The sequence below is a fragment of the Oratosquilla oratoria genome, chromosome 30 (genome assembly GCF_046742065.1).
Source record: "Oratosquilla oratoria isolate Oo_2021 chromosome 30, ASM4674206v1, whole genome shotgun sequence".
Taxonomy (NCBI): Eukaryota; Metazoa; Arthropoda; class Malacostraca; order Stomatopoda; family Squillidae; genus Oratosquilla; species Oratosquilla oratoria.
The window spans coordinates 7,362,779-7,390,247 of NC_134806.1; the positions used below are offsets into that span (position 1 = coordinate 7,362,779).

General features: G+C 41.2%; 1 protein-coding gene across 5 annotated transcripts in view; it reads left to right on the plus strand.

The window, feature by feature from the left end:
* The window catches only part of scaf6 (SR-related CTD associated factor 6), a 276,422-nt gene that overhangs the window by 19,613 nt on the left and 229,340 nt on the right, over positions 1-27,469 (plus strand). For all 5 annotated transcript variants that reach the window (XM_076212514.1, XM_076212515.1, XM_076212518.1 and 2 more), the window contains exons 5-6: positions 23,400-23,635; positions 26,358-26,432. In XM_076212514.1, coding sequence (XP_076068629.1) covers positions 23,400-23,635; positions 26,358-26,432 — 311 coding nt within the window. The remainder of the gene's footprint in view (positions 1-23,399; positions 23,636-26,357; positions 26,433-27,469) is intronic.

The window sequence follows — 27,469 nt, forward strand, 5'->3', positions numbered from 1 at the left end:
ACACATGGAAAGAATGAGCGAAGAAAGATTAGTAAAAGAAGTGTGGAAGGAGTGAATATGAGGGGGTGTCCTAGGATGAGATGGATGGATAGGGTGAAAGGGGCATTACAAAAGAGAGGAATGTCTGTGGAGGAAATACGGGAGAGGACAGAAGATAGGGGTGAATGGAGAGGGGTTGTGTATAGATGATGCTATGATGCATGAGGGGGAGTGGGTGGGGGGTGGGGAAGTATGTATGAGAAAAAATAAGTCGCAGCCCGATGGTATTTCTCCCCATCTTCTTTTCTGCATGGGGGGATGGAGAGGGGGGGTTGCCGAATTTATGAAGCGGCCTTGCTATTTGGATGTGCTGTGTCTTGGAACACGGCTTCTGACCCAGGGCAGTGGACAGGATGCAGGGATGACCCATCATCCAGGAGGTGCCAAAATAAGAGGGGGGGGGAGGGTGAAGGGGAGTGGAATATATAGGAAATGGAATGGGTGGGAGTGGTTTCTATGCCTTTTTCTTTTTGACTACCCCCCTGTGTAGGGGGAAAAAGCCTTTGGTATATGTATGTATGTATGTGCCCCCAAAAACACAGGCTTTGTCTGATAATGATCACTCTAAATTACTGGAAGACACAAAGACTGCATTATTTGAGTTACTGATAGATTGAGGAAATATAGTAATTATGGGTGACTTTAACATAAAGAAAATAAATTGGGAAGAAATAATAGTAAAAGGTGGAGAGAAACTATGGGGCAACACTACTGGATATGACCATTGATTTTACATTGACTCAATGGGACGAGGAAAATACCAGATATAGAAACAATAAGAACCATCGAGACTAGACTTAATATTCTCACCAGAGCCTGAAATTGTGGACAAAATGAATTACAAGACACCAGTTGGGAAGAGTGACCACATACTAATTGAGTTCGAACTAAAAGAACAAATTGATATGAGAAGAAATGAGAAACATTGAGAAGGAAGATTAATGTACAACAAAATGGACTTTGTAAAACTTAGAAAAAAAATTCAAAGCACTAACTGGAATTTTTTTTCAAATGAAGAAACAACGATGGAAGAGAAATGGAATATATTAAAAGAAAAATACAAGGAGGGAACAGATAAATATGTACCAAAGAAGAAACAAAAAAGGGTTTACATAAAGTGTTGGTTAACAAAAGGTGTAGTGAGGCTAAAGATAGAAGAGACAAAGCCTGGAAAAGATGGAAAAAAGACAAAAAAAAAAAATACTAAATGGTAGACATACATCAAACTGAGAAACAAATATGTAGGTTGTTGTCGTTCCCTAGACTGTATGTCCGAGCAGTCCCGTCTCCCCAAGGAATGCTACAGCCGAAACTGGGTTTTCCCACAAATCCTTTATAGTGTATGTTGTGCTGTTTGCGTGCATGATTGTGTATAACGCAGTCTTCCATTATCTTTCAACACCAATAACAACAAATATGGTATACGCAGGGAAGAAACTACGAAAAAGATATACAGGTAGTTGTCGACTTACGACTGATCGACTTTACGACCACGAGATAGTGCAATAATATTTAACATTTAATAGAGTAATAGAATTGCAATGTTATGCCTGGCAGTGCAGTACAATTACTTTGCACGCCGCGAGACGCGAGTACGATAGTTTTGGCAGGTTACCGGCAGCGTCAGCTTCCCTCTCATTCAGGAGCATGTGGTATTTCTGACTTCATTCATGACAAGGATTATATCATTAATTTTTTTGTGCTTCAAACCCCCATGAAGATGTCTAAAAGAAAATTATCTTTCGATATTTCCAAGCCTGCCAAGAAACAAAGAAAGGTTATTGATCTTGACACGAAAATGAAAGTGATAAAACATTATGAAGGAGGGAAGAAAGTTAATGTGATAGCACGTGAACTTCAGTTATCACATTCTAGTGTCGATAATTTTAAAAGACAAACGAGAGGATCTCAATTTTGCCTTGGATTTTATATTTTGATATGTTTTGCAATTAATAAAATGTAATAGTAAAACTTTTTTATGCCTAGTCTGTTGTCGATAATATGTTCGGTACAGCATTTTGTATTTTTATGTTTTGCAATATTTTCGGTACAGTACGTAAACGAAAATAATTTTTTTCCTAATTTTGCCTTGCATTATGTATTTTTATGTTTTGCAATTAATGAAATGTAACAGTAAACTTTGTTTAAGCCTAGTCTGACTCTCTTGTCGATAACAATATTTTCGGTACAGTACGTAAACGAAAAGAATGTGTTTTGAAATAAAAAAAATCCTAATTTTGCCTTGCATTTAGTATTTTTAATGTTTTGCAATTAATAAGATGTAAACTATACAGTACAATGATTTTAATTTAACCAACAAAAAAGTATTTGTAGGTCAAAGATGACAGGACTTTATTCAGTATGCTTAGGCCTACGCTACATTTCCTAACGACAATTATAAAAAGAATAATGAATATTAAACAACGTAGCTCAAAGATGATAAGATTTTATTCAGTATGCATACGTTTCCTAAAGAAAGTGATGATAGAATAATAAAAATGTTAAAAAATACAGTATTAAATATCATAGGTCAAAGATGATAGGATTTTATTCAGTATGCTACGTTTCCCAAAGAAAACAAGATATGATTATAAAAAAGGTTTAAAAAATACTATACAACATAGTTCAAAGATGCTAAGATTATTTCAGTATGCTAAATATAATATAGAATATACATGTATACAGTAACAAAAATAATATTTAAAGGGTAATATATACTGTATATGTATAAAGTCCGACTTGCGTCCAGATCGACTTAGGACCTGTCTGTCGGAACCGAACTCGGTCGTAAGTCGACGACTACCTGTAATAGATAAGTGCAAAGACCAACCTAAACTATTTTACAGATATATAAATGATAACTAAAAGGCAAACACAAAATAGTGAAACTGCGTGAAGAAATAAAGTGTTGCAGGTGGAGTTCCTCAGGGTTCCGTTCTTGGGCCACTTCTATTCATAGTATATATAAATGATATAGACCATGGACTAAAATCTACTGTTTCCAAATTTGCTGATGATACAAAACTGTGCAGAGTGGCAAATGATCACTCAAACCAATTAGATATTCAAGAAGATTTAGATAAATTACAGCAATGGTCTGAAAAGTGGCTAATGAAATTTAACACAAGTAAATGCAAGGTAATGCACATAGGTAAAAATAACAGTAAGTACGATTACAAGTTATTTGGAAATTCGTTAACAAAAGTGGATAGTGAAAAAGATCTCGGCGTAATTATCAGTAACGACCTCAAATCATCCAAGTAGTGTATTTCAGCCTCTGAGAAAGCAAATAAGATTCTAGGACTGATTGCACGATCTTTTGATTTCAAAAGTCCATCACTCATTAACAAGCTATATAAATCGTTAGTTCGTCCACATTTGGAATATGCTGTTTCCGTATGGTCACTGAATCTCATTAAAGACATTGACAGATTGGAAAGAGTACAACGGCGAGCCACAAAACTGATTAAAAAATAAATCATACGAAAATCGACTAAAACATATGAATCTGTTTTCCCTAAAAAAGCGTAGACTCAGAGGTGACTTGATACAGGTCTTTAAAATTCTAAAGGGAATTGACAACATCAAAAGTGACCAAATTTTTACATTGAATGAGAATTAGACAAGAAACAATGGTCTTAACCCCTTCCATACGGTGCCGCACACGTAGGCGTCATGAGGAGCAAGTGTATTCGCGACGCTGCCATATCGGCGTCTTGATTATATTTATTGTAGTCGCCCCTGTGTTTTTACATTCTCCCAAATGCGACCTGAATCCCATTCTCTGTGGTTTTCAAAATTCGCGGGTGAAAGAGAACGATCGATATAAGTGGCGACTATATTTTATGATGCGAATATTATTTCGTTACGTCATACGTCTGGCATTGGTTGCTGCCCGCGAGATTTAAGTCCCGTATTGAAGTGGTTAAACTCTCCGGAAATAGATTCAATTTGGAAGTAGGTAGAAACAACTTTGCCAACCGTGTAGTAAATGAATGGAATAAACTTCCTGCACAGGTAGTGCAATGTAGTTCAGTTCGAAGCTTTAAGAATCATTTAGATAAATACCTAAGTAAGATGCTGTAATGATTATAATTTATCTTATATTATTTGTTTTTGTTGTTATCATTTGTCTGTCTGTGATTTTTATTTATTATTAGTTATATGTAAATTTATTATTATTTACTATTTACCTGTTTGTTTATTATTTAACTATACCTATGCATTTATTTATGTATTTTATTTGTTATTTACATTATCATAGTTTTTATTTATTATTTTTTTATTAATATGATTTTTTTTTTTCGCATCCGACCTAGATATGGATCAAAAGGTCTCCTGTCAGCATGCTCCACCTTTGTAATCCTTTGTAATATATAGATGATGTAGAAATGGCTGGAGTTATGATCAGACATTTTAGGTTTGTATTTACAATTGAAAGCCCACAATTTTGGGAGGAAGGACAGCGAGGAAGAGCCCCTGAAATGAAAGAAATAGTAACACAGAAAGAAATAAGGGACTCAATAAAAAACCTTGATGTTAGAGAGTCTCACGGGCCGGATGGAATTGCAAATTGGATATTGAGTGTATACATGAACTAACGGACAAAATACACAAGATAATTGACTTTCACTCAGGGAAGGAAAAGTACCACAAGATTGGAAAAATGCAAACATCGTACCAATATACAAAGGAGGAGACAAAGGAAATCCAACAAACTAGACTGGTATCCCTTACAAGCACAGTAGTAAAAATATGCAAAAAAGTTATTAGGAATAAATGGATTAAACACTTGGAAGAGAACAAAATATTAAAGCCTAAACAATTTGGTTTTAGAAGTGGAAGATCATGTACCACAAACTTAATATGCTTTTACTCAAGATTAATAGAAATAATACAAGAAAGAGACAGATGGGCAGATTGTGCTTTCTTGGACTTACAAAAGGTTTTTGGCAAGAAGGAGTACGAAAAGAAGCTGAAGGAGTGGGAGGGAGTAAAGGATAGAGTGGACCTGGGTGTGGAGGAGGAATGGGGATGGTTCAAGGAGGGAGTCATAAAGTGTGCAAGGATGGTGTGTTGAACAAGAAGGACAGGGGGAAATAGAAGAAAGGGTAGTGAATGGTGGGATGAGGAAACAAAGAAGGTTGTAGAAGAGAAGAAGCGAGCTTTCACAGATTGGTTACAAAATAGGACGAGGGAGTCATATGAGAGGTACAAAGAAAAGAAAAGAGAAGTAAAGCAAAAGGTAAAGGAGGCAAAGAGGAAAGCAGATGTGAAATGGGGTAAGAGTATGACAGAAAATTTTGAAAGTAATAAAAAGATGTTTTGGAAAGAAATTAAGAGAGGAAGAGGAGGCAAATCAAGTAGAGAAGAAAAGGTAAAAGGTGCAGATGGAGAGATGATAATGGAAGAGAAGGCAGTAAGGGGAAGATGGGCAGAATATTTTAGGGAGTTGCTAAATGTGAAGGAGGATAGGGAGAGAAAGATAGCTGCAGTGGGAAATGTGAAGAAAATGAGAGTGATGAGTGAGGAGAATGGAGGAAAAATAAGGAAAGATGAGGTGAAGGCAGTTGTTAAGATGATGAAAGCAGGTAAGGCACCTGGTCTGGATGGATGCCATGCAGAATGTCTGAAAAAGGGAGGTACAGTGATGGTGGACTGGCTGGTGAGGTTATTTAATGTTTGCTGGAGAGAGGGTAGAGTGCCGGAGGACTGGAGGAGTGCCTGTATAGTTCCTCTTTACAAGGGAAAAGGGGAAAAGTGTGAATGTAGTAGTTTCAGAGGGATTAGCTTGTTAAGTGTAGTTGGGAAGGCTTATGGGAGGATCTTGATTGAGAGGATTAGGAGAGGAACAGAGGGAGTAATTGGTGAGGAATAGTGTGGATTTAGGGCAGGTAGAGGTTGTGTAGATCAGATCTTTGTGGTAAGACAGATATGTGAGAAAGCTATAGGAAAGGGGAAGGATGTTTTTTGGGCTTTTATGGATCTGGAAAAGGCTTATGATAGGGTAGACAGAAAGGCACTGTGGGAGGTTATGCAGATATATGGGATAGGAGGAAAGCTTCTAGGAGCTGTCAAGAGTTTTTATGAGAGTAGTAGAGCTTGTATCAGGATTGGAAATGGAGAGAGTGAGTGGTTCGAGGTAAAGGTGGGACTTCGTCAAGGATGCGTTATGTTGCCCTGGCTGTTCAACTTATACATGGATGAGGTGGTGCGAGAGGTGAATGCAAGGGTAGTGGGTCAGGGATTGGAGATGGTTAAAGAAAATGGAGAAAAGTGGGAGGTGAGCCAGCTGTTGTTTGCGGACGACACTACGCTAGTGGCAGGATCTGAGGAGGGATTGAGGAAATTGGTGGCAGAGTTTGGGAGAGTATGTGATAGAAGAAAGCTAAAGATAAATGTGGGTAAAAGTAAGGTGATGAGATGTACAAGGGGTGAAAGTGGCAGTAGACTGGAAGTGAGTATTAAGAGAGAGCGACTGGAGGAAGTGGATAGTTTTAGATACTTGGGTGCAAATGTGGCAGGAAAAGGTGGAGGTAGAATGTAGATTGAGAGAAGCGAGTAAATGCCTTGGTGGATTAAAGAGTGTAATGAGGAATGGACATTTGGGAATGGATGCTAAGAGGAGACTGTATGAAGGAATGATTGTGCCAACAGCACTGTATGGGGCAGAAACATGGAACATAAGAGAAGAAGAGAGAAGGAGTTTGAATGTGTTTGAGATGAGGTGTCTGAGAAGTATGATGGGGGTTACTAGGCTAGATAGAGTGAGAAATGAGGAGGTGAGGAGGAGAACAGGGGTGGAAAAGGAGCTGGGAGATAGGGTTGATGAAAGAATATTAGGATGGTTTGGACACATGGAAAGAATGAGTGAAGAAAGACTAGTAAAAGAGGTATGGAAGGCAGATGTGGAGGGAGTGAACATGAGGGGACATCCTAGGATGAGGTGGATGGATGGGGTGAAGGGGGCTTTGGGGAAGAGGGGAATGTCTGTTGAGAAAGGACAGAAGACGGGTGAATGGAGAATGGTTGTATATGGATGATTATGTGATTGCATGAGGTGGAATGGGCGGGGGGATGGGTGGTGAGGTAGTATGTGTGAGCAAAATTTGATGCAGCCCGAAGGAATTTCTCCCCGTCCTCTCCTTTTATGCAATGGGAGGACGGAGAGGGGGGTCGCCGATTTAATGAAGTGGCCTTGCTGTGGATGTGCTGTGTCTTGCAACACTGCTTCTGACCCAGGGCAGTGGCCAAGGTGCAGGATGACCTATCATCCAGGAGGTGCTCAGATGGGAGGGAGGGTGGAGTGTATTCAGGGATGGAATGGGTGGAAATGATTTTATGCCTTTCCCTTTTTGGCTACCTCCCTTGTAAGGGGGAAAAAGCCTTGGTATATGTATGTATCACACAAAAAGCTACTAAGAAAAATTGAAACAATAGGTGGAATACAAGGAAAGTTATTGGAATAGATGAAAGATTTCTTGAACGGGAGAAAAATGAGGATGGTACTTAGAGACAAAAACTCAAATTGGGAAGATATGATAAGTGGAGTCCCACAAGGCTCTGTACTGGCTCCAATAATGTTTGACATTTATAAATCACATGGATGAAGGTGTGGAATGTTATATGAACTTCTTTGCAGATGATGTGAAACTACTAAAGAGAGAAAGTACAAAGGAAGATTGCAAATCTTTTCAAGACCTGAACAAATGGAGTCAGAAGTGTGAAGTGAACTTTAACATTAAGAAATGTAGTATAATGGAATTTGGAAAAAGCAAAAATAGAATCTCGGGTCAATATAAAATTGGTACAAAGGAAATTAAAAAAAGTAAACTCCGAAAGGAACCTAGGAGTAACTATCTCAAATGACATGACACCAGACAAACATGTCAACAAATTAGTCGGAGAAACGTTTAACTTATTAAGATCAATGAAAATAGCTTTTGACTACATGGATGAAGAAATGATAAAGAAAATATTAGTTACACTGATAAGACCAAAATTGGAATACGCTGTGACACTATGGATACCTACAGTACCGGACAAAAGTGGTGGCCAGGTGGGGTGGGAGGACAAGAATTTTGCCCGTTTTATAACCATACCTATAGGAGATAGTATTGAATTCGGACAAAAGTGATGGCCAGGCTGTGTGTAGTGTAGGATAGTCTGAGTCACGTGGCAGCATAAAATTGCAGTTAGTGTGCATCTAGCTGTTGTGGGAAGAGGATTGCTGCAGTGATTGCTCAGAATTTTTTCTCCGACAAGTCACATTTTTACCACTCCAGGCATCCATACGACCCTAATATGATCTCTAGGAGGGAATATTCATGTGAAGCAGTTGCTCAGGTAATTGCTTTAAAAAGCAAATAGTGCAGCAAATTGGTGCCAGTGAGAGAACAGTGTGCTGGTGAGTTGCCAGTTTTTATGAGGAGGGAGGGAACAACCTGCCATCTTCAAAACCAAGGTCTGGTAGGTCTAAGAAGACTTCGGGTTGGGCCCACAATATTTTGAAACATACTTTGGAGTCTACTCTAAGAACCACAGCCAGGAAAATCAAGCAGGACAACCCAGATCTGTTTGGTAGTGTGTCTGTGAGGATAGTACACTGCCACATCAAGGACCTGAATTACAAATTGTGCCGCCCTGTGAAGAAACCCATCACTAGCAATAATGTGCTGCACTATTTGCTAGGTTTGCAGGCCAGATACCTTTAAAACAATTATCTGAGCAACTGTTTCACATGAATATTCCCTCTAGGGTCGTACGGATGCCTGGAGTGGTAAAAATGCGACGGAGTGGTAAAAATGCGACGTGTCAGAGAGAAAATTCTACAAGCACTGACTGCAGCAAACCTCTTCCCACAACAGCTAGATGTACACTAACCGCCATTTTGTGCTGCCACGTGACTCAGACTATCCTACACTACACACAGCCCGGCCATCACTTTTGTCTGAATTCACTACTACCTCTAATGGGTATGGTTATAAAATGGGCAAAATTCTTGTTCTCCCACCCCACCCAGCCATCACTTTTGTCCGGTACTGTAGTTCTAAAAAAACATAAACCTAAAAGAATTCAAAGAGCAATGACAAAGATGGCACCAGCACTAACTTGACATATGAACAAATATTGAATAAACTAAATCTACCAACCCTGGAACAAAAAAGAGGAAGAAGTAATTTGCTAATCATCTACAGAATTATGAAAGGTATGGAAATTCTTGATAGAGACAACTTACTAAAAGTGGGACAGAAGGGAAAAAAAGAGGACATGAGAAGAACCTTAAGAAGGACAGTTACAGAAGAGATCTGAAAAAGAATAGCTTCCCACACAGAGTGATCTGGAACAAACTGAATGAGGAAACAGTGATTACTAAAACTATACAAGATTTTAAGAACAAACTGGATGCGGAAAGATACAAAAGTGGGTCACTACAAGCATAGCTCTCTTCCTTTAAAATACATACATATATATATACCAAAGGCTTTTTCCCCCTTACAAGGGAGGTAGCCAAAAAGAAAAAGGCATAAAAACCATTCCCACCCATTCCATCCCAAATACACTCCACTCCCCTCCACCCTCTACCCTCCCTCTTGTCTTGGCACCTCTTGGATGACGGGACATCCCTGCATCTTGTCCACTGCCCTGGGTCAGAGGCAGTGTCGCAAGACACAGCGCATCCACAGCAAGGCCACTTCATTAAATCAGCGACCCCCCTCTCCGTCCCTTCATGCAGAAAAGAAGACAGGGAGAAATCCACTGCCCTGGGTCAGAGGCAGTGTCGCAAGACACAGCGCATCCACAGCAAGGCCACTTCATTAAATCAGCAACCCCCCTCTCCGTCCCTTCATGCAGAAAAGAAGACAGGGAGAAATCCCTTAGGGTTGCGTCAAAGTTTTCTCACACATACTACCTCACCCCCCATCCCCCCACCCATTCCACCTCGTGCATCACAACATCATGTACAACCATTATCCATTCACCCCTGTCTTCTGTCCTCTCCCATCCTTCATCAACAGACATTCCCCTCTTCCCCAAAGCCCCTTTCACCCCATCCATCCATCTCATCCTAGGTTGCCCCTTCATGTTCACTCCCTCCACATCTGTCTTCCATACCTCTTAGTCTTTCTTCACTCATTCTTTCCATGTGTCCAAACCATCCCAATACTCTTTCATCCATCCTATCTCCCAACTCCCTTACCACCCCTGTTCTCCTCCTCACCTCCTCATTTCTCACTCTATCCAGCATAGTAACCCCCATCATACTTCTCAGACACCTCATCTCAAACACATTCAAACTCCTTCTCTCTTCCTCTCTTGTGTTCCATGTTTCTGCCCCATACAGTGCTGTTGGCACAATCACTCCTTCATACAATCTCCTCTTAGCCTCCATTCCTAAATGTCTATTCCTCATTACACTTTTTAATCCACCAAGGCATTTACTCGCTTCTCTCAATCTTCATTCTACCTCCACCTCCACTCCACCCTTTCCTGCCACATTTGCACCCAAGTATAGCTAAAACTATCCATTTCCTCCAGTCGCTCTCCCTTAATGCTCATTTCCAGTCTGCTACCACTTTCACCCCTTGTACATCTCATCACCTTACTTTTACATACATACATACTGTATACCAAAGGATTTTTCCCCCTACATGGGGGGTAGCCACAAAGAAAAAGGCATAGAAACCACTCCCACCCATTCCATTTCCTATATATTCCACTCCCCTCCACCCTCTTCCCTCCCTCTTATCTGGGTCAGAAGCAGTGTCGCAAGACACAGTGCATCCAGAGCAAGGCCGCTTCATAAATTCGGCGACCCCCCCTCTCCGTCCCCTCATGCAGAAAAGGAGAAGACGGGGAGAAATCCCTTTGGGCTGCATCAATTTTCTTCTCACACATACCTCCCCACCCCCCATCATCTATACACAACCCCTCTCCATTCACCCCTATCTTCTGTCCTCTCCCATCCTTCCTCCACAGACATTCCTCTCTTTTGTAGAGCCCCTTTCACCCCATCCATCCATCTCATCCTAGGACACCCCCTCATATTCACTCCTTCCACCTCTGCCTTCCATACTTCTTTTACTAATCTTTCTTCACTCATTCTTTCCGTGTGTCCAAACCATCCTAATACCCTTTCATCAACCCTATCTCCCAGTTCCCTTTCCACCCCTGTTCTCCTCCTCACCTCCTCATTTCTTACTCTATCTAGCCTAGTAACCCCTATCATACTTCTCAGACATTTCATCTCAAACACATTCAAACTCCTCTCTTGCTCCCTTATGTTCCATGTTTCTGCCCCGTACAATGCTGTTGGTACAATCACTCCTTCATATAACCTCCTCTTAGCATCCATTCCCAGATGTCTATTTCTCATTACACTTTTCAATCCACCAAGGCATTTACTCGCTTCTCTCAATCTACATTCTACCTCCACCCCCACTTCCTCCAGTCTTTCCCCCTTAATGCTCATCTCCAGCCTCCTGTCACTCTCTCCCCTTGTACATCTCATCACCTTACTTTTACCCACATTTATCTTCAGCTTCCTTCTTTCACACACCTTCGCAAACTCTGTCACTAACTTCCTCAATCCCTCCTCTGATCCTGCTACAAGCACAGTGTCGTCAGCAAACAACAACTGGCTCACCTCCCACTTTTCTCCATTTTCTTTAATCATCTCCAACCCCTGACCCACTACCCTTGCATTCACCTCTCACACTACCCCATCCATGTAAAGATTGAACAGCCAGGGTGACATAACACATCCCTGACGAAGTCCCACCTTTACCTCAAATCATTCACTTTCTCCATTTTTAATCCTAACACAAGCTCTACTACTCTCGTAAAAACTCTTGACTGCTCTTAACAGATTTCCTCCTATCCCATATGTCTGTAGTACCTCCCACAGTGCCTTCCTATCTACCCTATCATAAGCCTGTGTACTAATCACTTTGATAAGACCAAGATTGAAATATGCAGCAATGATGTGGTCACCAAGTACAAAAAAATGTATAACAAAACTTGAAAGAATACAAAGAGCAATTACAAAATTGACACCAACATTCTCAAAACTATCATATGAAGGGAGACTAGCAAAACTTGAACTACAGACACTAGAGCAAAGAAGAGATAGAGAAGATTTGATAACTATTTACAGAATCATGAAAGGCATAGAAATTATTGATAGAGAGGATCTAATAAAATGGGATGATAGAAATACAAGAGGACACGAAAAGAATATCAAGAAAGACAGCTATAGAAGAGATCTGAAAAAGAACAGCTTTCCTCACAGAGTAATAGACAGTTGGAACAAGTTAGATGAGAAAGTGGTGTGTGCAAAAACAATACATGAATTTAAAAATAGTTTAGATAAAACGAGATATGAAGACAGGACACCACGAGCATAGCTCCCCTTCCCGTAAAATACAACTAGGTAAATACACACACACACGCACACACACAAAATATATATATATTTTCTACTCATATGTATATAACAACCTACCACCAGTACCACACATACATCCATACATAAACATATTCACACCAAGGTCCCTAAACAAACTTCAAACAGACCACCAAGCTTGGTACTTCATTAACCTCTTCACTCCGGGGCACATGGCACATCTGGCAGCATTAGCTGCCCGACGTGCGATGTTGCGTCATAATAATCACATTATAAAAAATAAAGTCAGTGCTCAATCGTTTGTTCTCGTGAATTTTGATAACCATAGAAAATATGATGAAGTCAGTTTAGAGAGAATGGAGGTTACATAGGTACGACTACAATAGATATAATCAAGATGCTGACGTCGGCATCATCGCGTACCCACTTGCTCCTCATGCCGCCTACGTAGGCGTCACCGTATGGAAGTGGTTAACATCCCACAGACATCAGCCCCTCAGAAATGCCCTCAAGAGAAGTAAGGATCACACTGGCATGCTTGTGTTCAGGTCACCATGCATCTCCAAAACATTATCAACACAGAATGAAACTGTCTTAGATGTACATACATATACTAAAGGCTTTTTTCCCCCTTACAAGGGAGGGAGCCAAAAAAAACAAAGGCATAGAAACCACTCTCACCCATTCCATCCCCAACATACTCCACTCCCCTCTATCCTCTTCCCTCCCTCTTATCTTGGTACCTCCTGGATGATGGGTCATCCCTGCATCTTATCCACTGCCCTGGGTCAGAAACAGTGTCGCTACCTAATTTGGCATCCAAAAATAGGGTGCCAAATTAGGTCAGGAGAAGATACTGGGATACTGCTGAAAGATCTTAACCCCTTCCATATGGTGCCGCATACGTAGGTGGCATGAGGAGCAAGTGGATACGCGAGGCTGCCATATCGGCGTCTTGATTATATTTATTGTAGTTGCCCTTGCGTAATGACATACTCTCTAAACTGTCTTCATCACATTTTCTATGGTTATCAAAATTCACGGGTGAAAGAGAGAACGATCGATATAAGCGGTGACTATATTTTATGATGCGAGTATTATTATGACACATTGTACGTCTGGCAGCTAATGCTGCCCGCGAGATTTTGGCCCGTACTGAAGAGGTTAACAAATTGTTCACATGGTCAATGAAATGGCAAATGGAGTTCAGTATTTCAAAATGCAATGTGTTAAATGTAGGTGTACTCAACCAAGAAGGCAGATATAGCTTAGATTTTTTTTTTTTTTTTTTTTTTTTTTTTTTTTTAGAAAACTGAGTGTGAGAGGGACTTTGGAGTGCTAGTGAGTCCTGACCTTAAATCCAGGAAACAGTGCATTAGTCCCAAGAATATAGCTAACATAGTATTAAGTTTCATTGCTTGGATGATTATGAATAAAAGTGTAGAGGTAGTTATCAAACTCTATCTGGTGTTAGTGAGACCCATCCTTGATCATGTGGTACAGTTTTGGTCTCCATCCATTAGAATGTATATTAATTCACTAGAATCTGTACAGAGAAGAATGACCAAAATAATACATGTGCTCAGAAATTTATATTACAAGAACAGGCTTAGGCACCTTAACTTACACTTTCTGGAAAGACGTAATGCTGGATCAAATAGAGGTGTTCAAGTAGATCAAGGGCTTTAACAAATGCTTACAAGGTCATCATATTAAGACAATAGTGCAGGACTCATAGTAATGGTTTTAAATTGGACAAATTTAGATTTAAGAAGGAAATAGGCTAGAATCTGTTATATTTGTATTTGACTCAGGGAAGATGTAACACCAGCTTGAGCTTTCTTCTATTCATTGTCAAGAAATAGGTTGTATACCACAGATTGGGGGGCCATCCCACTGGCAAGAATTGGGTGGTCAACTCTTATCCCTGAATGGCATGGACATCTGCTTATGACCCTAACATATGTCTATTCCGCATTTTAGCAAATGGGTGCCAGTTTGGCTTTTCGTATTAATGTAACGTGTTAGTTATAGTCTACGGGATAAGGGATTGAATCAGTATTAGTAAATGTGTCTTGATGTGATGTATAATGAATTACCAAAGTCTATACGACTCCTTAGAATAGCATTTATTTGATGTCGTGCATTTTCACTGTCAGCTTTTAACAAAAAGGTGTGTAAAGGAATATTGTTGCCTGTAAATTTTGGGAAAGGGCTCATCATGTACTACTGTGACTAGGTTGTGGGAAGGCAAAGTGGATGATGAAGGATGTGAGCTAGAAGTATTCCCATAGCCATAGTAGTGGGAATTGAGGTCGTAAAAGTGAGGATTGAAGTGTATTTGCAACTGAACTTGGAGTGCTAAATTGAAATGCACTGGTAAAGGGATCAAGATTTTGCAATAGAAATGGAAATTGAGCTTGTACATTACAACAACAACTTCAATAACTTCAAGTGTCATGGGGAGAAAATTTGACTGAATTACACTTTGGCATGAAAATAATATAATGTGGGAAATGTAAAACAATGGTGCCAACACATATTACATGCATATACCAAGGCTTTTTCCTCCTTACAAGGGAGGTAGCCAAAAAGGAAAAGGCATAAAATCATTCCCACCCATTCCATCCCTGAATACACTCCACACCCCTCCACCCTCCCTCTTATCTTAGCACCTCCTGGATGACGGGTCATCCCTGCACCTTGTCCACTGCCCTGGGTCAGAGGCAGTGTTGCAAGACACAGCACATCCACAGCCAACACATATTACTTACCAAATTATGAAATATGACAGACTAATGGCAACGGTGTCTGCAGATGGCGTAGAACAATTATAAAAACTCACAAGGCACTGTATGAACACAAATATTATAAAATCAATGTAGCACAAAACACAAGTTAAATGCAGAAGTCTGTCTTAACCCCTTCCATACGGTGATGCCTACGTAGGCATCATGAGGAGCAAGTGGGTACACGAGGATGCCGACGTCGGCGTCTTGATTATATTCATTGTAGTCGTACCTGCGTGACCCCCATACTCTGTAAACGGGATTCATCATATTTTCTATGGTTATCAAAATTCACGGGTGAAAGAGAACAAGCGATAGAGCAGTGACTTTATTTTTTATAATGCAAGTACTATAACGCAACATCGCATGTCTGGCAGCTAATGCCGCCAGACATGCGATGTGGCCCGTAGTGAAGGGGTTAATGAGTTCCTGAATTTGGCACAATCCCAAATGGGTAGGGGTACACACACAGGGCATAGTGTCAATCATCTGAGCGGGTGTGTTGTGACGTTAATAATGTAGAATTACATCATATGTGGGGTTGGAGTCCGGTTGATGTGGTGATGTCACTGGGAAAGACAATGATGTGGCGGAATGAAGTCACTGCGATGGCAGCATCAGCTGAAACAAATTCCTAGGTGTAGAATGTATGTTCTATGGTGCAATGCTGTGAAGATCTGATAGCTGTCAGGTTGTAGAAGTAAATGATGAGTGTTGTAATCAGGGATGTCAACAGCTATGTATATGCTTTGTAGGAAAATGTAGAGCAATCCTAGCATCTTGCGCGTATGGGATGCATATACAGCTAATGGCTGTGACATGGAGAATGTGTTGCTACATGTGCATCTGAAAGTTGAAGAGGAATTTGATGAGTTTTATTGGCATGGGGTGCCTTGTATACTGCTGGGTGATTAGGAGAAACCAGCAGACAACACTTGCAGCAGTAGAAAGGGCAAGCTACAAATATATGTAGCATCTGAGGAATGTGTGAGGTTCTTCGGTGCATGGTGTCTCATAGAAGCTTGTAACAAGATAAGTTTGTAGAAGTCTGTTATGAAATGATTAAGGCCAGGGGCTGAAGAGAAGTGTTGTATGTATAAGTTGGCAGCCAACATGTGTAGCATGCATCAACAAAAGATGTGAATGACAAAGGTAGAAGTTTTGAGTGTGTAGACTGATGCCTTGTAGAATGTTCATCAGAGGGCACCTGAATAGAAGCGTCTGGCCACTGTAGAGGATGTAGAACTTCACTGCACTTTATGCTGACACAAAGGCTATTTGGAGAACTTGGACACTGCTGCCACCATTATGTAGCTGTTATCTGCTACATTTGTACTAGGTGCAGGGAAGATACTGTATTTTTTCAGCCAATACCCCATCTAGAGTATTAGCTGCATGTTATTGTGGCAAAGTAGCATGCAGTTGATACTTCAGGGTCTATATGGGGCGCCCCTATAGACCAGAGCCACACATCATTTTGTCTGTGATAGAGGAAAACTCTGTTCATAGAGAAATGATGACACTTTTATACTACGACTATCCCTCCGTTATGCTGTCCCCCAACCCTTTGTTACTGTCCTGTACCATTTCTCTGAATATTCATTTCCTTTTTTCGCCTACCTTATGGTGGGGGAAGAGAATGCTACCACTAAGTCTTTCCACTTAAGTCATAAAAGGCAACAAAAAACGGGATGGGGGATGGGATTAGGATTTCTACTACCTGTAGCCCCAAAAGGGGATATTCCTAAAAATAAAAAAAAGTAAAGGCATAAGAGGGTCTGGGAGTTTTCCAACCAGTACCCTAAGGTTTGGGTCTTTTAATGTGTGTGGATGTGGTACTGATGAGAGTAAAAGGGAAGAGATAGGCAGTATGTTTGTGAGAAGAAAGATGGATGTGCTGGCTTTGAGTGAAACTAAAATGAAAGAAAAGGGCAACTGTGAGTTTGGTAGTGTAGCTGGGAGGAATTCAGGAGTGAAGAGGGGACAAGGGAGAGAAGGGGTGGCTATACTAGTAAGTGAAGAGATAAGTAAGCAGTTAGTGGAGTGGAAGAAGGTTTCATCAAGGTTGATGTGGATGAAGGTAAAGCTGGGAAGGGAGATGTGGGTTTTTGTAAGTGAATATGGGCCTGGTAGTGAGAAGAGTGTAGAGGAAAGGGAGGATTTTTGGGTAGATATAAATGAGTGCATAGAGGGATTAGGGGGAAATGTCAGTGTAGTTGTATTGGGAGACCTTAATGCTAGGGTAGGAAATGAACCAATAGAGGGAGTGATTTGGAAGTATGGAGTTCCAGGTAAAAATTGTAGTGGAGAAATTATGGAGATGTGTCTTGAAAGAGAGTTGATGATAGCAAATACAGTGTTTAGGAAGAAAGTCAAGCAGAAGTACACATGGGAGACGGTGGTAGATGGAAGGGTGGCAGATAGTGTTAATGGACTTTATAGTGGTGACCAGGAATATGGTAGGAAGAGTTAAGGATGTACACATTCTAAGGGGAGAGAGTGAGGGAATATCAGATCATTTTCTGGTGGAAGGTAAAATGAGAGTGGAGAATAGGTGGAGAAAGAGGAAAAGGGCAGAAGGTAGGGAGGTACTTAGAGTGAACTGCTTAAATGAGGAAAAAAAGGAGAATGAGTATAAGAAGCTGAAAGAGGAGTGGGAGGGAGTAAAGGATAGAGTAGAACTAGGAGTGGAGGAGGAATGGGGATGGTTCAAGGAGGGAGTCATAAGGTGTGCAAAGATGGTGTGTGGAACAAGGAGGGCGGGAGGAAATAGAAGGAAGGGTAGTGAGTGGTGGGATGAGGAAGCAAAGAAATGTGTAGAAGAGAAGAAGCAGGCATTCATAGATTGGCTACAAATTAGGATGAGGGAATCGTATGAGAGGTACAAAATAAAGAGAAGGGAAGTTAAGCATAAGATAAAGGAAGCAAAAAGGAGAGCAGAAATGGGGTAAGAGTATGACAGAAAATTTTGAAAGTAATAAAAAGATGTTTTGGAAGGAAATTAAAAGAGAAAGAGGAGGTGAATCAAGTAGAGAAGAAAAGGTAAAAGATGCAGAATGAGAGATGATAAAGGAAAAGAAGGCAGTGAGAGGAAGATGGGCAGAGTATTTTAGAGAGTTGCTAAATGTGAAGGAGGATAGGGAGGGAAAGGTAGTTGCAGTGGGAAGTGCTTAGAAAATGAGAGTGATGAGTGAGGAAAATGGAGGAGAAATAGGGAAGGATGAAGTAGAAGCAGCTGTTAACCCCTTCCATATGGTGCCGCACACGTAGGTGTCATGAGGAGCAAGTGTATTCGCGACGCTGCCATATCGGCGTCATGATTATATTTATTGTAGTCGCCCCTGTGTTTTTACATTCTCTCTAATCTGCTCTTAATCCCATTCTCTGTGGTTTTCAAAATTCACGGGTGAAAGAGAGAACAATCGATATAAGTCGTGACTCTATTTTATGATGCGAGTATTATTACGACACGTTGTACGGCTGGCATTGGCTGCTGCCTGCGAGATTTAAGTCCCGTAGTTAAGTGGTTAAGATGATGAGAGTAGGTAAGGCACCTGGGTTGGATAGATGCCATGCAGAATGTCTGAAGAAAGGAGGAACAGTGATGGTGGACTGGCTGGTGAGGTTATTTAATGTTTGCTGGAGAGAGGGTAGAGTGCTGGAGGAGTGCCTGTATAGTTCTGCTTTACAAGGGAAAGGGGGACAAATGTGAGTGTAGTAGTTTCAGAGGGATCAACTTGTTGATTGTAGTTGGGAAGGCTTATGGGAGGGTCTTGATTGAGAGGATTAGGAGAGGAACAGAGGGAGTAATTGGTTAGGAACAGTGTGGGTTTAGGACAGGTAGGGGTTGTGTAGATCAGATTTTTGTGGTAAGACAGATATGTTAGAAAGCTATAGGAAAAGGTAAGGATGTTTTTTGGGCTTTTATGGATCTGGAAAAGGCTTACGACAGGGTAGACAGGAAGCACTGTGGGAGGTACTGCAGATATATGGGATAGGAGGAAAGCTATTAAGAATAGTCAAGAGTTTTTACGAGAGTAGTAGAGCTTGTGTTAGGATTAGAAATGGGGAGAGTGAGTGGTTTGAGGTAAAGGTGGGACTTCATCAGGGATGTGTTATGTCGCTGTAGCTGTTCAGTCTTTACATGGATGGGGTGGTGCGAGAGGTGAATGCAAGGGTAGTGGGTCAGGGATTGGGGATAATTAAAGAAAATGGAGAAAAGTGGGAGGTGAGCCAGCTGTTGTTTGCTGACGACACTGTGTTGTAGCAGGATCAGAGGAGGGATTGAGGAAGTTAGTGACAGAGTTTGAGAAATTGTGTGAAAGAAGGAAGCTGAAGATAAATGTGGGTAAAAGTAAGGTGATGAGATATACAAGGGGAGAGAGTGATAGCAGGCTGGAAGTGAGCATTAAGGGGGAAAGACTGGAGGAAGTGGATAGTTTTAGATACTTGGGTGTGAATGTGGCAGGAAAGGGAGGAGTGGGGGTGGAGGTAGAATGTAGATTGAGAGAAGCGAGTAAATGCCTTGGTGGATTGAAAAATGTAATGAGAAATAGACATCTGGGAATGGATGCTAAGAGGAGGTTATATGAAGGAGTGATTGCCAACAGCACTGTATGGGGCAGAAACATGGAACATGAGAGAGGAAGAGAGAAGGAGTTTGAATATGTTTGGGATGAAATGTCTGAGAAGTATGATAGGGGTTACTAGGCTAGATAGAGTGAGAAATGAGGAAGCAAGGAGGAGAACAGGGGTGGAAAGGGAGTTGGGAGATAGGGTTGATGAAAGAGTATTAGGATGGTTTGGACACATGGAAAGAATAAGTGAAGAAAGTTTAGTGAAAGAAGTGTGGAAGGCAGAGGTGAAAGGAGTGAATATGAGGGGGCATCCTAGGATGAAATGGATGGATGGGATGAAAGGGGCTCTACAAAAGAGAGGAATGTCTGTGGAGGAAGGATGGGAGAGGACAGAAGATAGGGGTGAATGGAGAGGGGTTGTGTATAGATGATGCTGTGATGCATGAGGGGGATGGGGGGTCAGGAAGTAATGTATGAGAAAATTTGATGCAGCCTGAAGTGATTTCTCCCCCTCTTCTCCTTTTCTATATGGGGGGGGGGGGTCGCCGAATTTATGAAGCGGCCTTGCTGTGGATCTGCTGTGTCTTGCGACACTGCTTCTGACCCAGGGTAGTGGACAGGATGCAGGGATGACCCATCATCCAGGAGGTGCCAAGATAAGAGGGAGGGAGGAGGGTGAAGGGGAGTGGAATATATAGGAAATGGAATGGTTGGGAGTTGTTTCTATGCCTTTTTCTTTTTAGCTACCCTTCGTGTAGGGGGAAAAAAACCTTTGGTAATTTTTTTTTTTTTTTTTTTTTTTTTTTTTTTTTAAGGGGGAAAAGATACTCCAAATCTGCCCTGTTAGTGCCAAGACAGGCCAATGCTATGTCTAAATATAATACTCTAATACTCTAGCAATAGCTCTGAAGTGAAAATTTATCACAATAATAATGTTTGCACACATGGAAATTTATTAAATGGTTTCCAAAGTATATTCAAACTTATAAAACTTACTAATATGCCACATCTTTATTGATGATGATCTGTTTAATCACACTTGATTTTATATTGGTATGGGACTTCAATCATCTAGGTAAAGGGATTTGAAGACACATCTGATATGTTGTCATGAGTTTGTTTACAATTGCTTCGCCACTACCCAGCTGGCTTCTTCTTGTGACCTGTTCCACTTTGAATTGGTTCTTAGGTCACTCTCCTTCATCTTCCTTTACAATCTTGTATGGTTATCTCTTATTATCCAGCACTTAGTAAGAATGTTTTCATATTATGAAAATTCATGTGAACAAGTTGCATAAACACAGCAAAGGAAACATGGACTGGAAGTGAAACGTTTATTCTTGACATCGTCAATAGACGAAACGTCAGGAATAAACACATCACTTCCAGTCCATGTGTCCTTTTCCGTGTTCATGCAACTTTTTCATATTATGGTTCACTATTACACTGTCAGTCTCTCTGTCCCATGTCAGTTCAAGCACTGTTTTTAATTCCTCACTTCCAGTACTACAGTATACCACTTTAACATACTGTTATTATTGATATGATGTATTTGTAATAGTAAGACTTTTGGATGAAATACACACATGCACATATACTCAGTATTTATATACATAAACCAAGGGCTTTTACCCCCTTATAAGGGAAGTAGTCAAAGTCAAAAGGCACAATACCACTCCCACTCATTTCATCCCCACCAACTCCCCTCCACTCCCATTCATCACCTCTCCCTCCCTTCCTCTTATCTTGGCTCCTCATGGATGATGGGTCATTCCTGCATCTTGCCCACTGCCCTGGGTCAGAAGCAGTGCAGCAAGACAGCACATCCACAGCAACGCCATTTCATTTAATCAGCGACCTCCCCTATCCATCCCCTCATACTCAGTATTTACATAGATATACCAAATACCCTTACTAGGGAGGTAGCCAAAAAACAAAGGCATAAAATCCACTCCCACCCATTCCATCCCCACATACCCCACTCCCATCAACCTTCCTCCCTCCCTCTTATCATGGGTCATTCCTATATCTCACTCACTGCCCTGGGTCAGAAGCAGTGTTGCAAGACACAGCACATCCACAGCAAGGTCGCATTATTAAATCAGTGACCACTCATGCAGAAATGGAGAAGATGGGGAGAAATCCCTTTGGGCTGCATCAATTTACTTTTCATACATACTCCCTCACCCCCATCCCCCACCCACTCCCCCTCATGCATCACAGCATCATCCATACACAACCATTCTCCATTCACCATTATCTTCTGTCCTCTCCTGTCCTTCCTCAACAGACATCCCCTCTTTCCCCATGCCCCTTTTACCCCCATCCATCCATCCATCCATCCCCTCATGTTCACTCCTTCCACCTCTGCCTTCCACACCTCTTTTACTAATCTTTCTTCACTCATTCTTTCCATGTGTCCAAACCATCCCAATACTCAATATTTAATTTCTGAAAATTTACCATGATGTGTAGGTATTTTGACCCCCCTTTTCTTCTTCTTCTTCTTCTTCTTCTTCTTCTTCTTCTTCTTCTTCTTCTTCTTCTTCTTCTTCTTCTTCTTCTTCTTCTTCTTCTTCTTCTTCTTCTTCTTCTTCTTCTTCTTCTTCTTCTTCTTCTTCTTCTTCTTCTTCTTCTTTCTTCTTCTTCTTTCTTCTTTCTTCTTTCTTCTTCTTCCTCTTCCTCTTCCTCTTCTTCTAACCTAAAATGAAATTATGGTATAATGCTGGCTTGAGCTTTCTTCGATTTATTGACGAGAAGTTGGTTATGTGCAGCAGATCAGGGGACCATTTCCCACTGGTAAGAATGGGGTGGTCAAGTCCTATTCAGGAACAGTAGCCATCCACTTATAACCATAACATTTGTCTATTCAACATTATTAGAGGGGTGCCAGTTCAGTTTTATATCATTGCTAATGTAATACCTGTCAGTTAGTTATAGTCTAAGGGACTGAGTTAGTATTAGTAAATGTATCTTGCTGTGATGTATGGTCCTCTTATGTTGATTGAGTCTTTTGTTAAGTATGTGAATGTTTAATTTGTCTGGCAGGATGTGTAACCATAGTGTCTTCCATGGGCAAGTGTGTGACCATGACGTCACATGCTGACCGAGAGTCTGTGAATGCCTTAGGTCATTAGTGCTGTGTGAGTGACTGGTGTGGGATTTGTATGTGGTTATATTTATGTGGAATATATGCCTATAGTTATACATGCAATGCAAGCTGGTTTACCACTAGTGGTCAATGAATGGAATTGACTTAGTAACTGTGTCGTGAGTGCTGAAACTATCAGTTGTTTTAAAGAAGGTTAGAAAACTTTATGGATGGTGATGATAGGTGGTAATAGATTTAGAACTTCCTAGTGTATGCTTTATGGTCTCTTGCAGCCTTTTTCATTCTTTGTTCTTATCACACAAAGGACACTGAACATATCCTACAATACTCCATGCTGACAATCCCTAGACAACAACACAATATTTTTGCCCTGACTAGGCCTGCCCAGTGACCATTGCTGGTTACCTGGGAGCCATGGATCTGCAAGAGAGACCAGTGCCAACAGATTGACTTATTCAATTTTAATTTTTCAACAGGTGTTGCAGCAGCAGAAAGAGGGACAGGTTAGAGAAGGCATTTACGTAGCACGTGGAGAAGTTCTTCGTAATGAGGCTTCAGAATATAGCTTGATTCCCACTGAGCTGGATGAACTTCTTGGTCCAATTACAGAATCATGCACCAAAGATTCTATATCCAATGGCAAACATTGGATATTTACCAAAGCCACTAGCTCCCAGAAGAACAATTGGATTGCTAAATACCTTTTATGGAAGTACGTAATTATAGTTAACATGTGTGCAAAAGGGATTGAAAGGGGCAAGGACATTCCTCCCCTCCCTTTCCCCCTCTGTCCCCCCCCCCCTCTCTCTCTCTCTCTCTCTCTCTCTCTCTCTCTCTCTCTCTCTCTCTCTCTCTCTCTCTCTCTCTCTCTCTCTCTCTCTCTCTCTCTCCCCCCTCTCTCTCTCTCTGTCCCTCTCTCTCTCTCTCTCTCTGTCCTCTCTCTCTCTCTCTCTCTGTCTCTGTCCCTCTCTCTCTCTCTCTCACTCTCTCTTTCTCTCTTTCTCTCTATCCCTCTCTCTCTCTCTCTCTGTCTCTCTCTGTCTCTCTCTGTCTCTCTCTGTCTCTCCTCATCTCTCCCTCCCTTCCTCCCTCAACACATGGTTCATCACAAACAGACTCAAAATAGCTCCAACCAAATCTACAGCAACACTTCTCACCAACTGGACAAAAGAACACAAATACATACCTCATCTCTACATCAACAACACTCTAATACCACACACAAACACACCGAAAATTCTTGGTGTAACATACGATACATCCATGTCTTTCAAACAACACCTCACAAACATAAAAAACAAATGCACACCTAGACTTAACGCACTTAAGTCAATCACTGGAACAACATTTGGACAAAACAAAGAAACTAATATAACAATATACAAACAATGCATACGCTCAGTGATGAATTATGCAAGTCCTGCATGGGCTCCTAATCTCAGTGAGACACACCACAACACCCTTCAAATCATACAAAACAAAGCCCTAAAAACAATTACAGGCTGCACAAATACATCACCTACAGACCATTTACACCATGAAACAAAAGTCCTCAAAGTCAAGGACCACCTCGACATGAGAGGCACACAAACACTGGCTGCAGCCACCACAAACACATCACACCCGCTACACTACATAGCAGAACACCCACACACACCAAGAAACATTAAAACTACACCCAAAGACCTTTATTACACACAGATACTCTCTTCTCTTCCTCCACAACCACCAAATACCAGCCTCCGGAAACATATTCATAATCATATCACTCACCGCTCCATTAACACACTGAAAGACAACACACTGCTGCATGCCAGACCCCCTGATATCCACCCTTCTGAATCCTCTCTCCCACGTAAGGACAGAGTCCACTTGGCCAGACTGCGATGCGGTCACCACCCAGCACTTCTAAGCTACCAGAAGAGGCTGGACGACCGTGTTGTGAACAGCTGCCCAGGATGTAACACTTCACCCCATACCATACAACACATAATGGAAGACTGCATTATACACAATCATGCACGCAAACAACACAACATACACTCTATAAAGGATTTGTGGGAAAACCCAGTTTCGGCCGTGGCCTTCCTTGGGGAGACGGGACTGCTCGGACAGACAGTCTAGGGAACGACAACAACAACAACAACCCTGAACCAGTGAACTACCTCATCATTTGCCGATTGCGACAATTTAATCTGTTGACATATACATACATACATACATATACATATACCAAGGCTTTTTCCCCCTTCCAAGGGAGGTAGCCAAAAAGGGAAAGGCATAAAAACACTCCCACCCATTTCATCCCTAAATACACTCCACACCCCTCCCACCCTCCCTCTCATCTGAGCACCTCCTGGATGATGGGCCATCCCTGCACCCTGCCCACCGCCCTGGGTCAGAACCAGTGTCACAAGACACAGCACATCCACAGCAAGGCCGCTTCATTTAATCGGCGACCCCCCCTCTCCGTCCCCCCTTGCATATAAGGAGAGGACGGGGAGAAATCCCTTCGGGCTGCGTCAAAATTTACTCACACATACTACCCCACCCCACACCCCCCGCCCATTCCTCCTCATGCAATCACAACATCATCCATATACAACCATTCTCCACTCACCTCTGTCTTCCGTCCTCTCCCTTCCTTCCTCTCCCTTCCTTCCTCAACAGACATTCCCCTCTTCCCCAAAGCCCCCTTCACCCCATCCATCCACCTCATCCTAGGACGTCCCCTCATGTTCACTCCCTCCACATCTGCCTTCCATACCTCTTTTACTAGTCTTTCTTCACTCATTCTTTCCATGTGTCCAAACCATCCTAATATTCTTTCATCAACCCTATCTCCCAAATCCTTTTTCACCCCTGTTCTCCTCCTCACCTCCTCATTTCTCACTCTATCCAGCCTAGTAACCCCCACCATACTTCTCAGACACCTCATCTCAAACACATTCAAACTCCTTCTCTCTTCTTCTCTTATGTTCCACGTTTCTGCCCCATACAGTGCTGTTGGCACAATCACTCCTTCATACAGTCTCCTCTTCGCATCCATTCCCAAATGTCTATTCCTCATTACACTCTTTAATCCACCAAGGCATTTACTCGCTTCTCTCAATCTACATTCTACCTCCACCTTCACTCCACCTTTTCCTGCTACACTTGCACCCAAGTATCTAAATCTATCCACTTCCTCCAGTCGCTCTCCCTTAATGTTCACTTCCAGACTACTGCCACTTTCACCCCTTGTACATCTCATCACCTTACTTTTACCCACATTTGTCTTTAGCTTTCTTCTATCACATACTCTCCCAAACTCTGCCACCAGCTTCCTCAATCCCTCCTCTGAAATAGATTTCAAGGGAAATACATATATTATGTTTTAGAGTGCATTCCTAATTTGTCTCTACAGTGTTTATTCAGTGACTTTTCATTTTCAGGGCAACAGCAAATAGTGGTCCATTCACTCACAAACTGCACATCATTTATTTAATGAATGATGTGTTACACCATTGGTAAGTCTCATTTTAACTGAATAAGCTAGGTTAATGTATATGTACTGAATCTTTACCCCATTTAGGGGTGACTGAGTTAAACCACACCTATATCATAAACAAATAAAACTTGTTCAAGCAGGTCACCAATCTCAGCACTTTGGAGATGAAGGGTCACCCCATCTCCTGTTACACTGCTTTTTTCAAAAGTAATGCAATGAGACACAGCTCTTCCACAGTATTCAGCCTTGTGTATTTTACTTAGCTAAACTTCACACACACACGTGCGCGCGCACACACACGACGGTTGAGGTGACAGCAAAGTTCGGACTCTGGAGTTATCCAAGAATTTCAAAGGATTATAAAGGCGGAGCATGCCGACAGGAGACCTTTTGGTCCATATCTAGGTCGGATGCGAAAAAAAATCATAATAATAAAATATTAAATAAAAACTATAATAATGTAAATAACAAATAAAATACATAAATAAATGCATAGGTATAGTTAAATAATAAACAAACAGGTAAATAGTAAATAATAATAAATTGACATATAACTAATAATAAATGAAAATCAGACAGACAAATGATAACAAAACAAAAACAAATAATATAAAATAAATTATAATCATTACAGCATCTTGCTTAGGTGTTTATCTAAATGATTCTTAAAGCTTCGAACTGTACTACATTGCACTACCTGTGCAGGAAGTTTATTCCATTCATTAACCACACGGTTGGCAAAGTTGTTTCTACCTACTTCCAAATTGAATCTATTTCCGGACAGTTTGAGACCATTGTTTCTTGTCTGATTCTCATTCAATGTGAAAATTTTGTCACTTTTGATGTTGTCAATTCCCTTTAAAATCTTAAAGACCTGTATCAAGTCACCTCTGAGTCTACGCTTTTTTTGGGAAAACAGATTCATATGTTTTAGTCAATTTTCGTATGATTTTTGAAATTTGGAATCAGTTTTGTGGCTCGCCGTTGTACTTTTGTGGCTCGCCGTTGTACTTTTTGTGGCTCGCCGTTGTACTTTTGTGGCTCACAACGACAAGA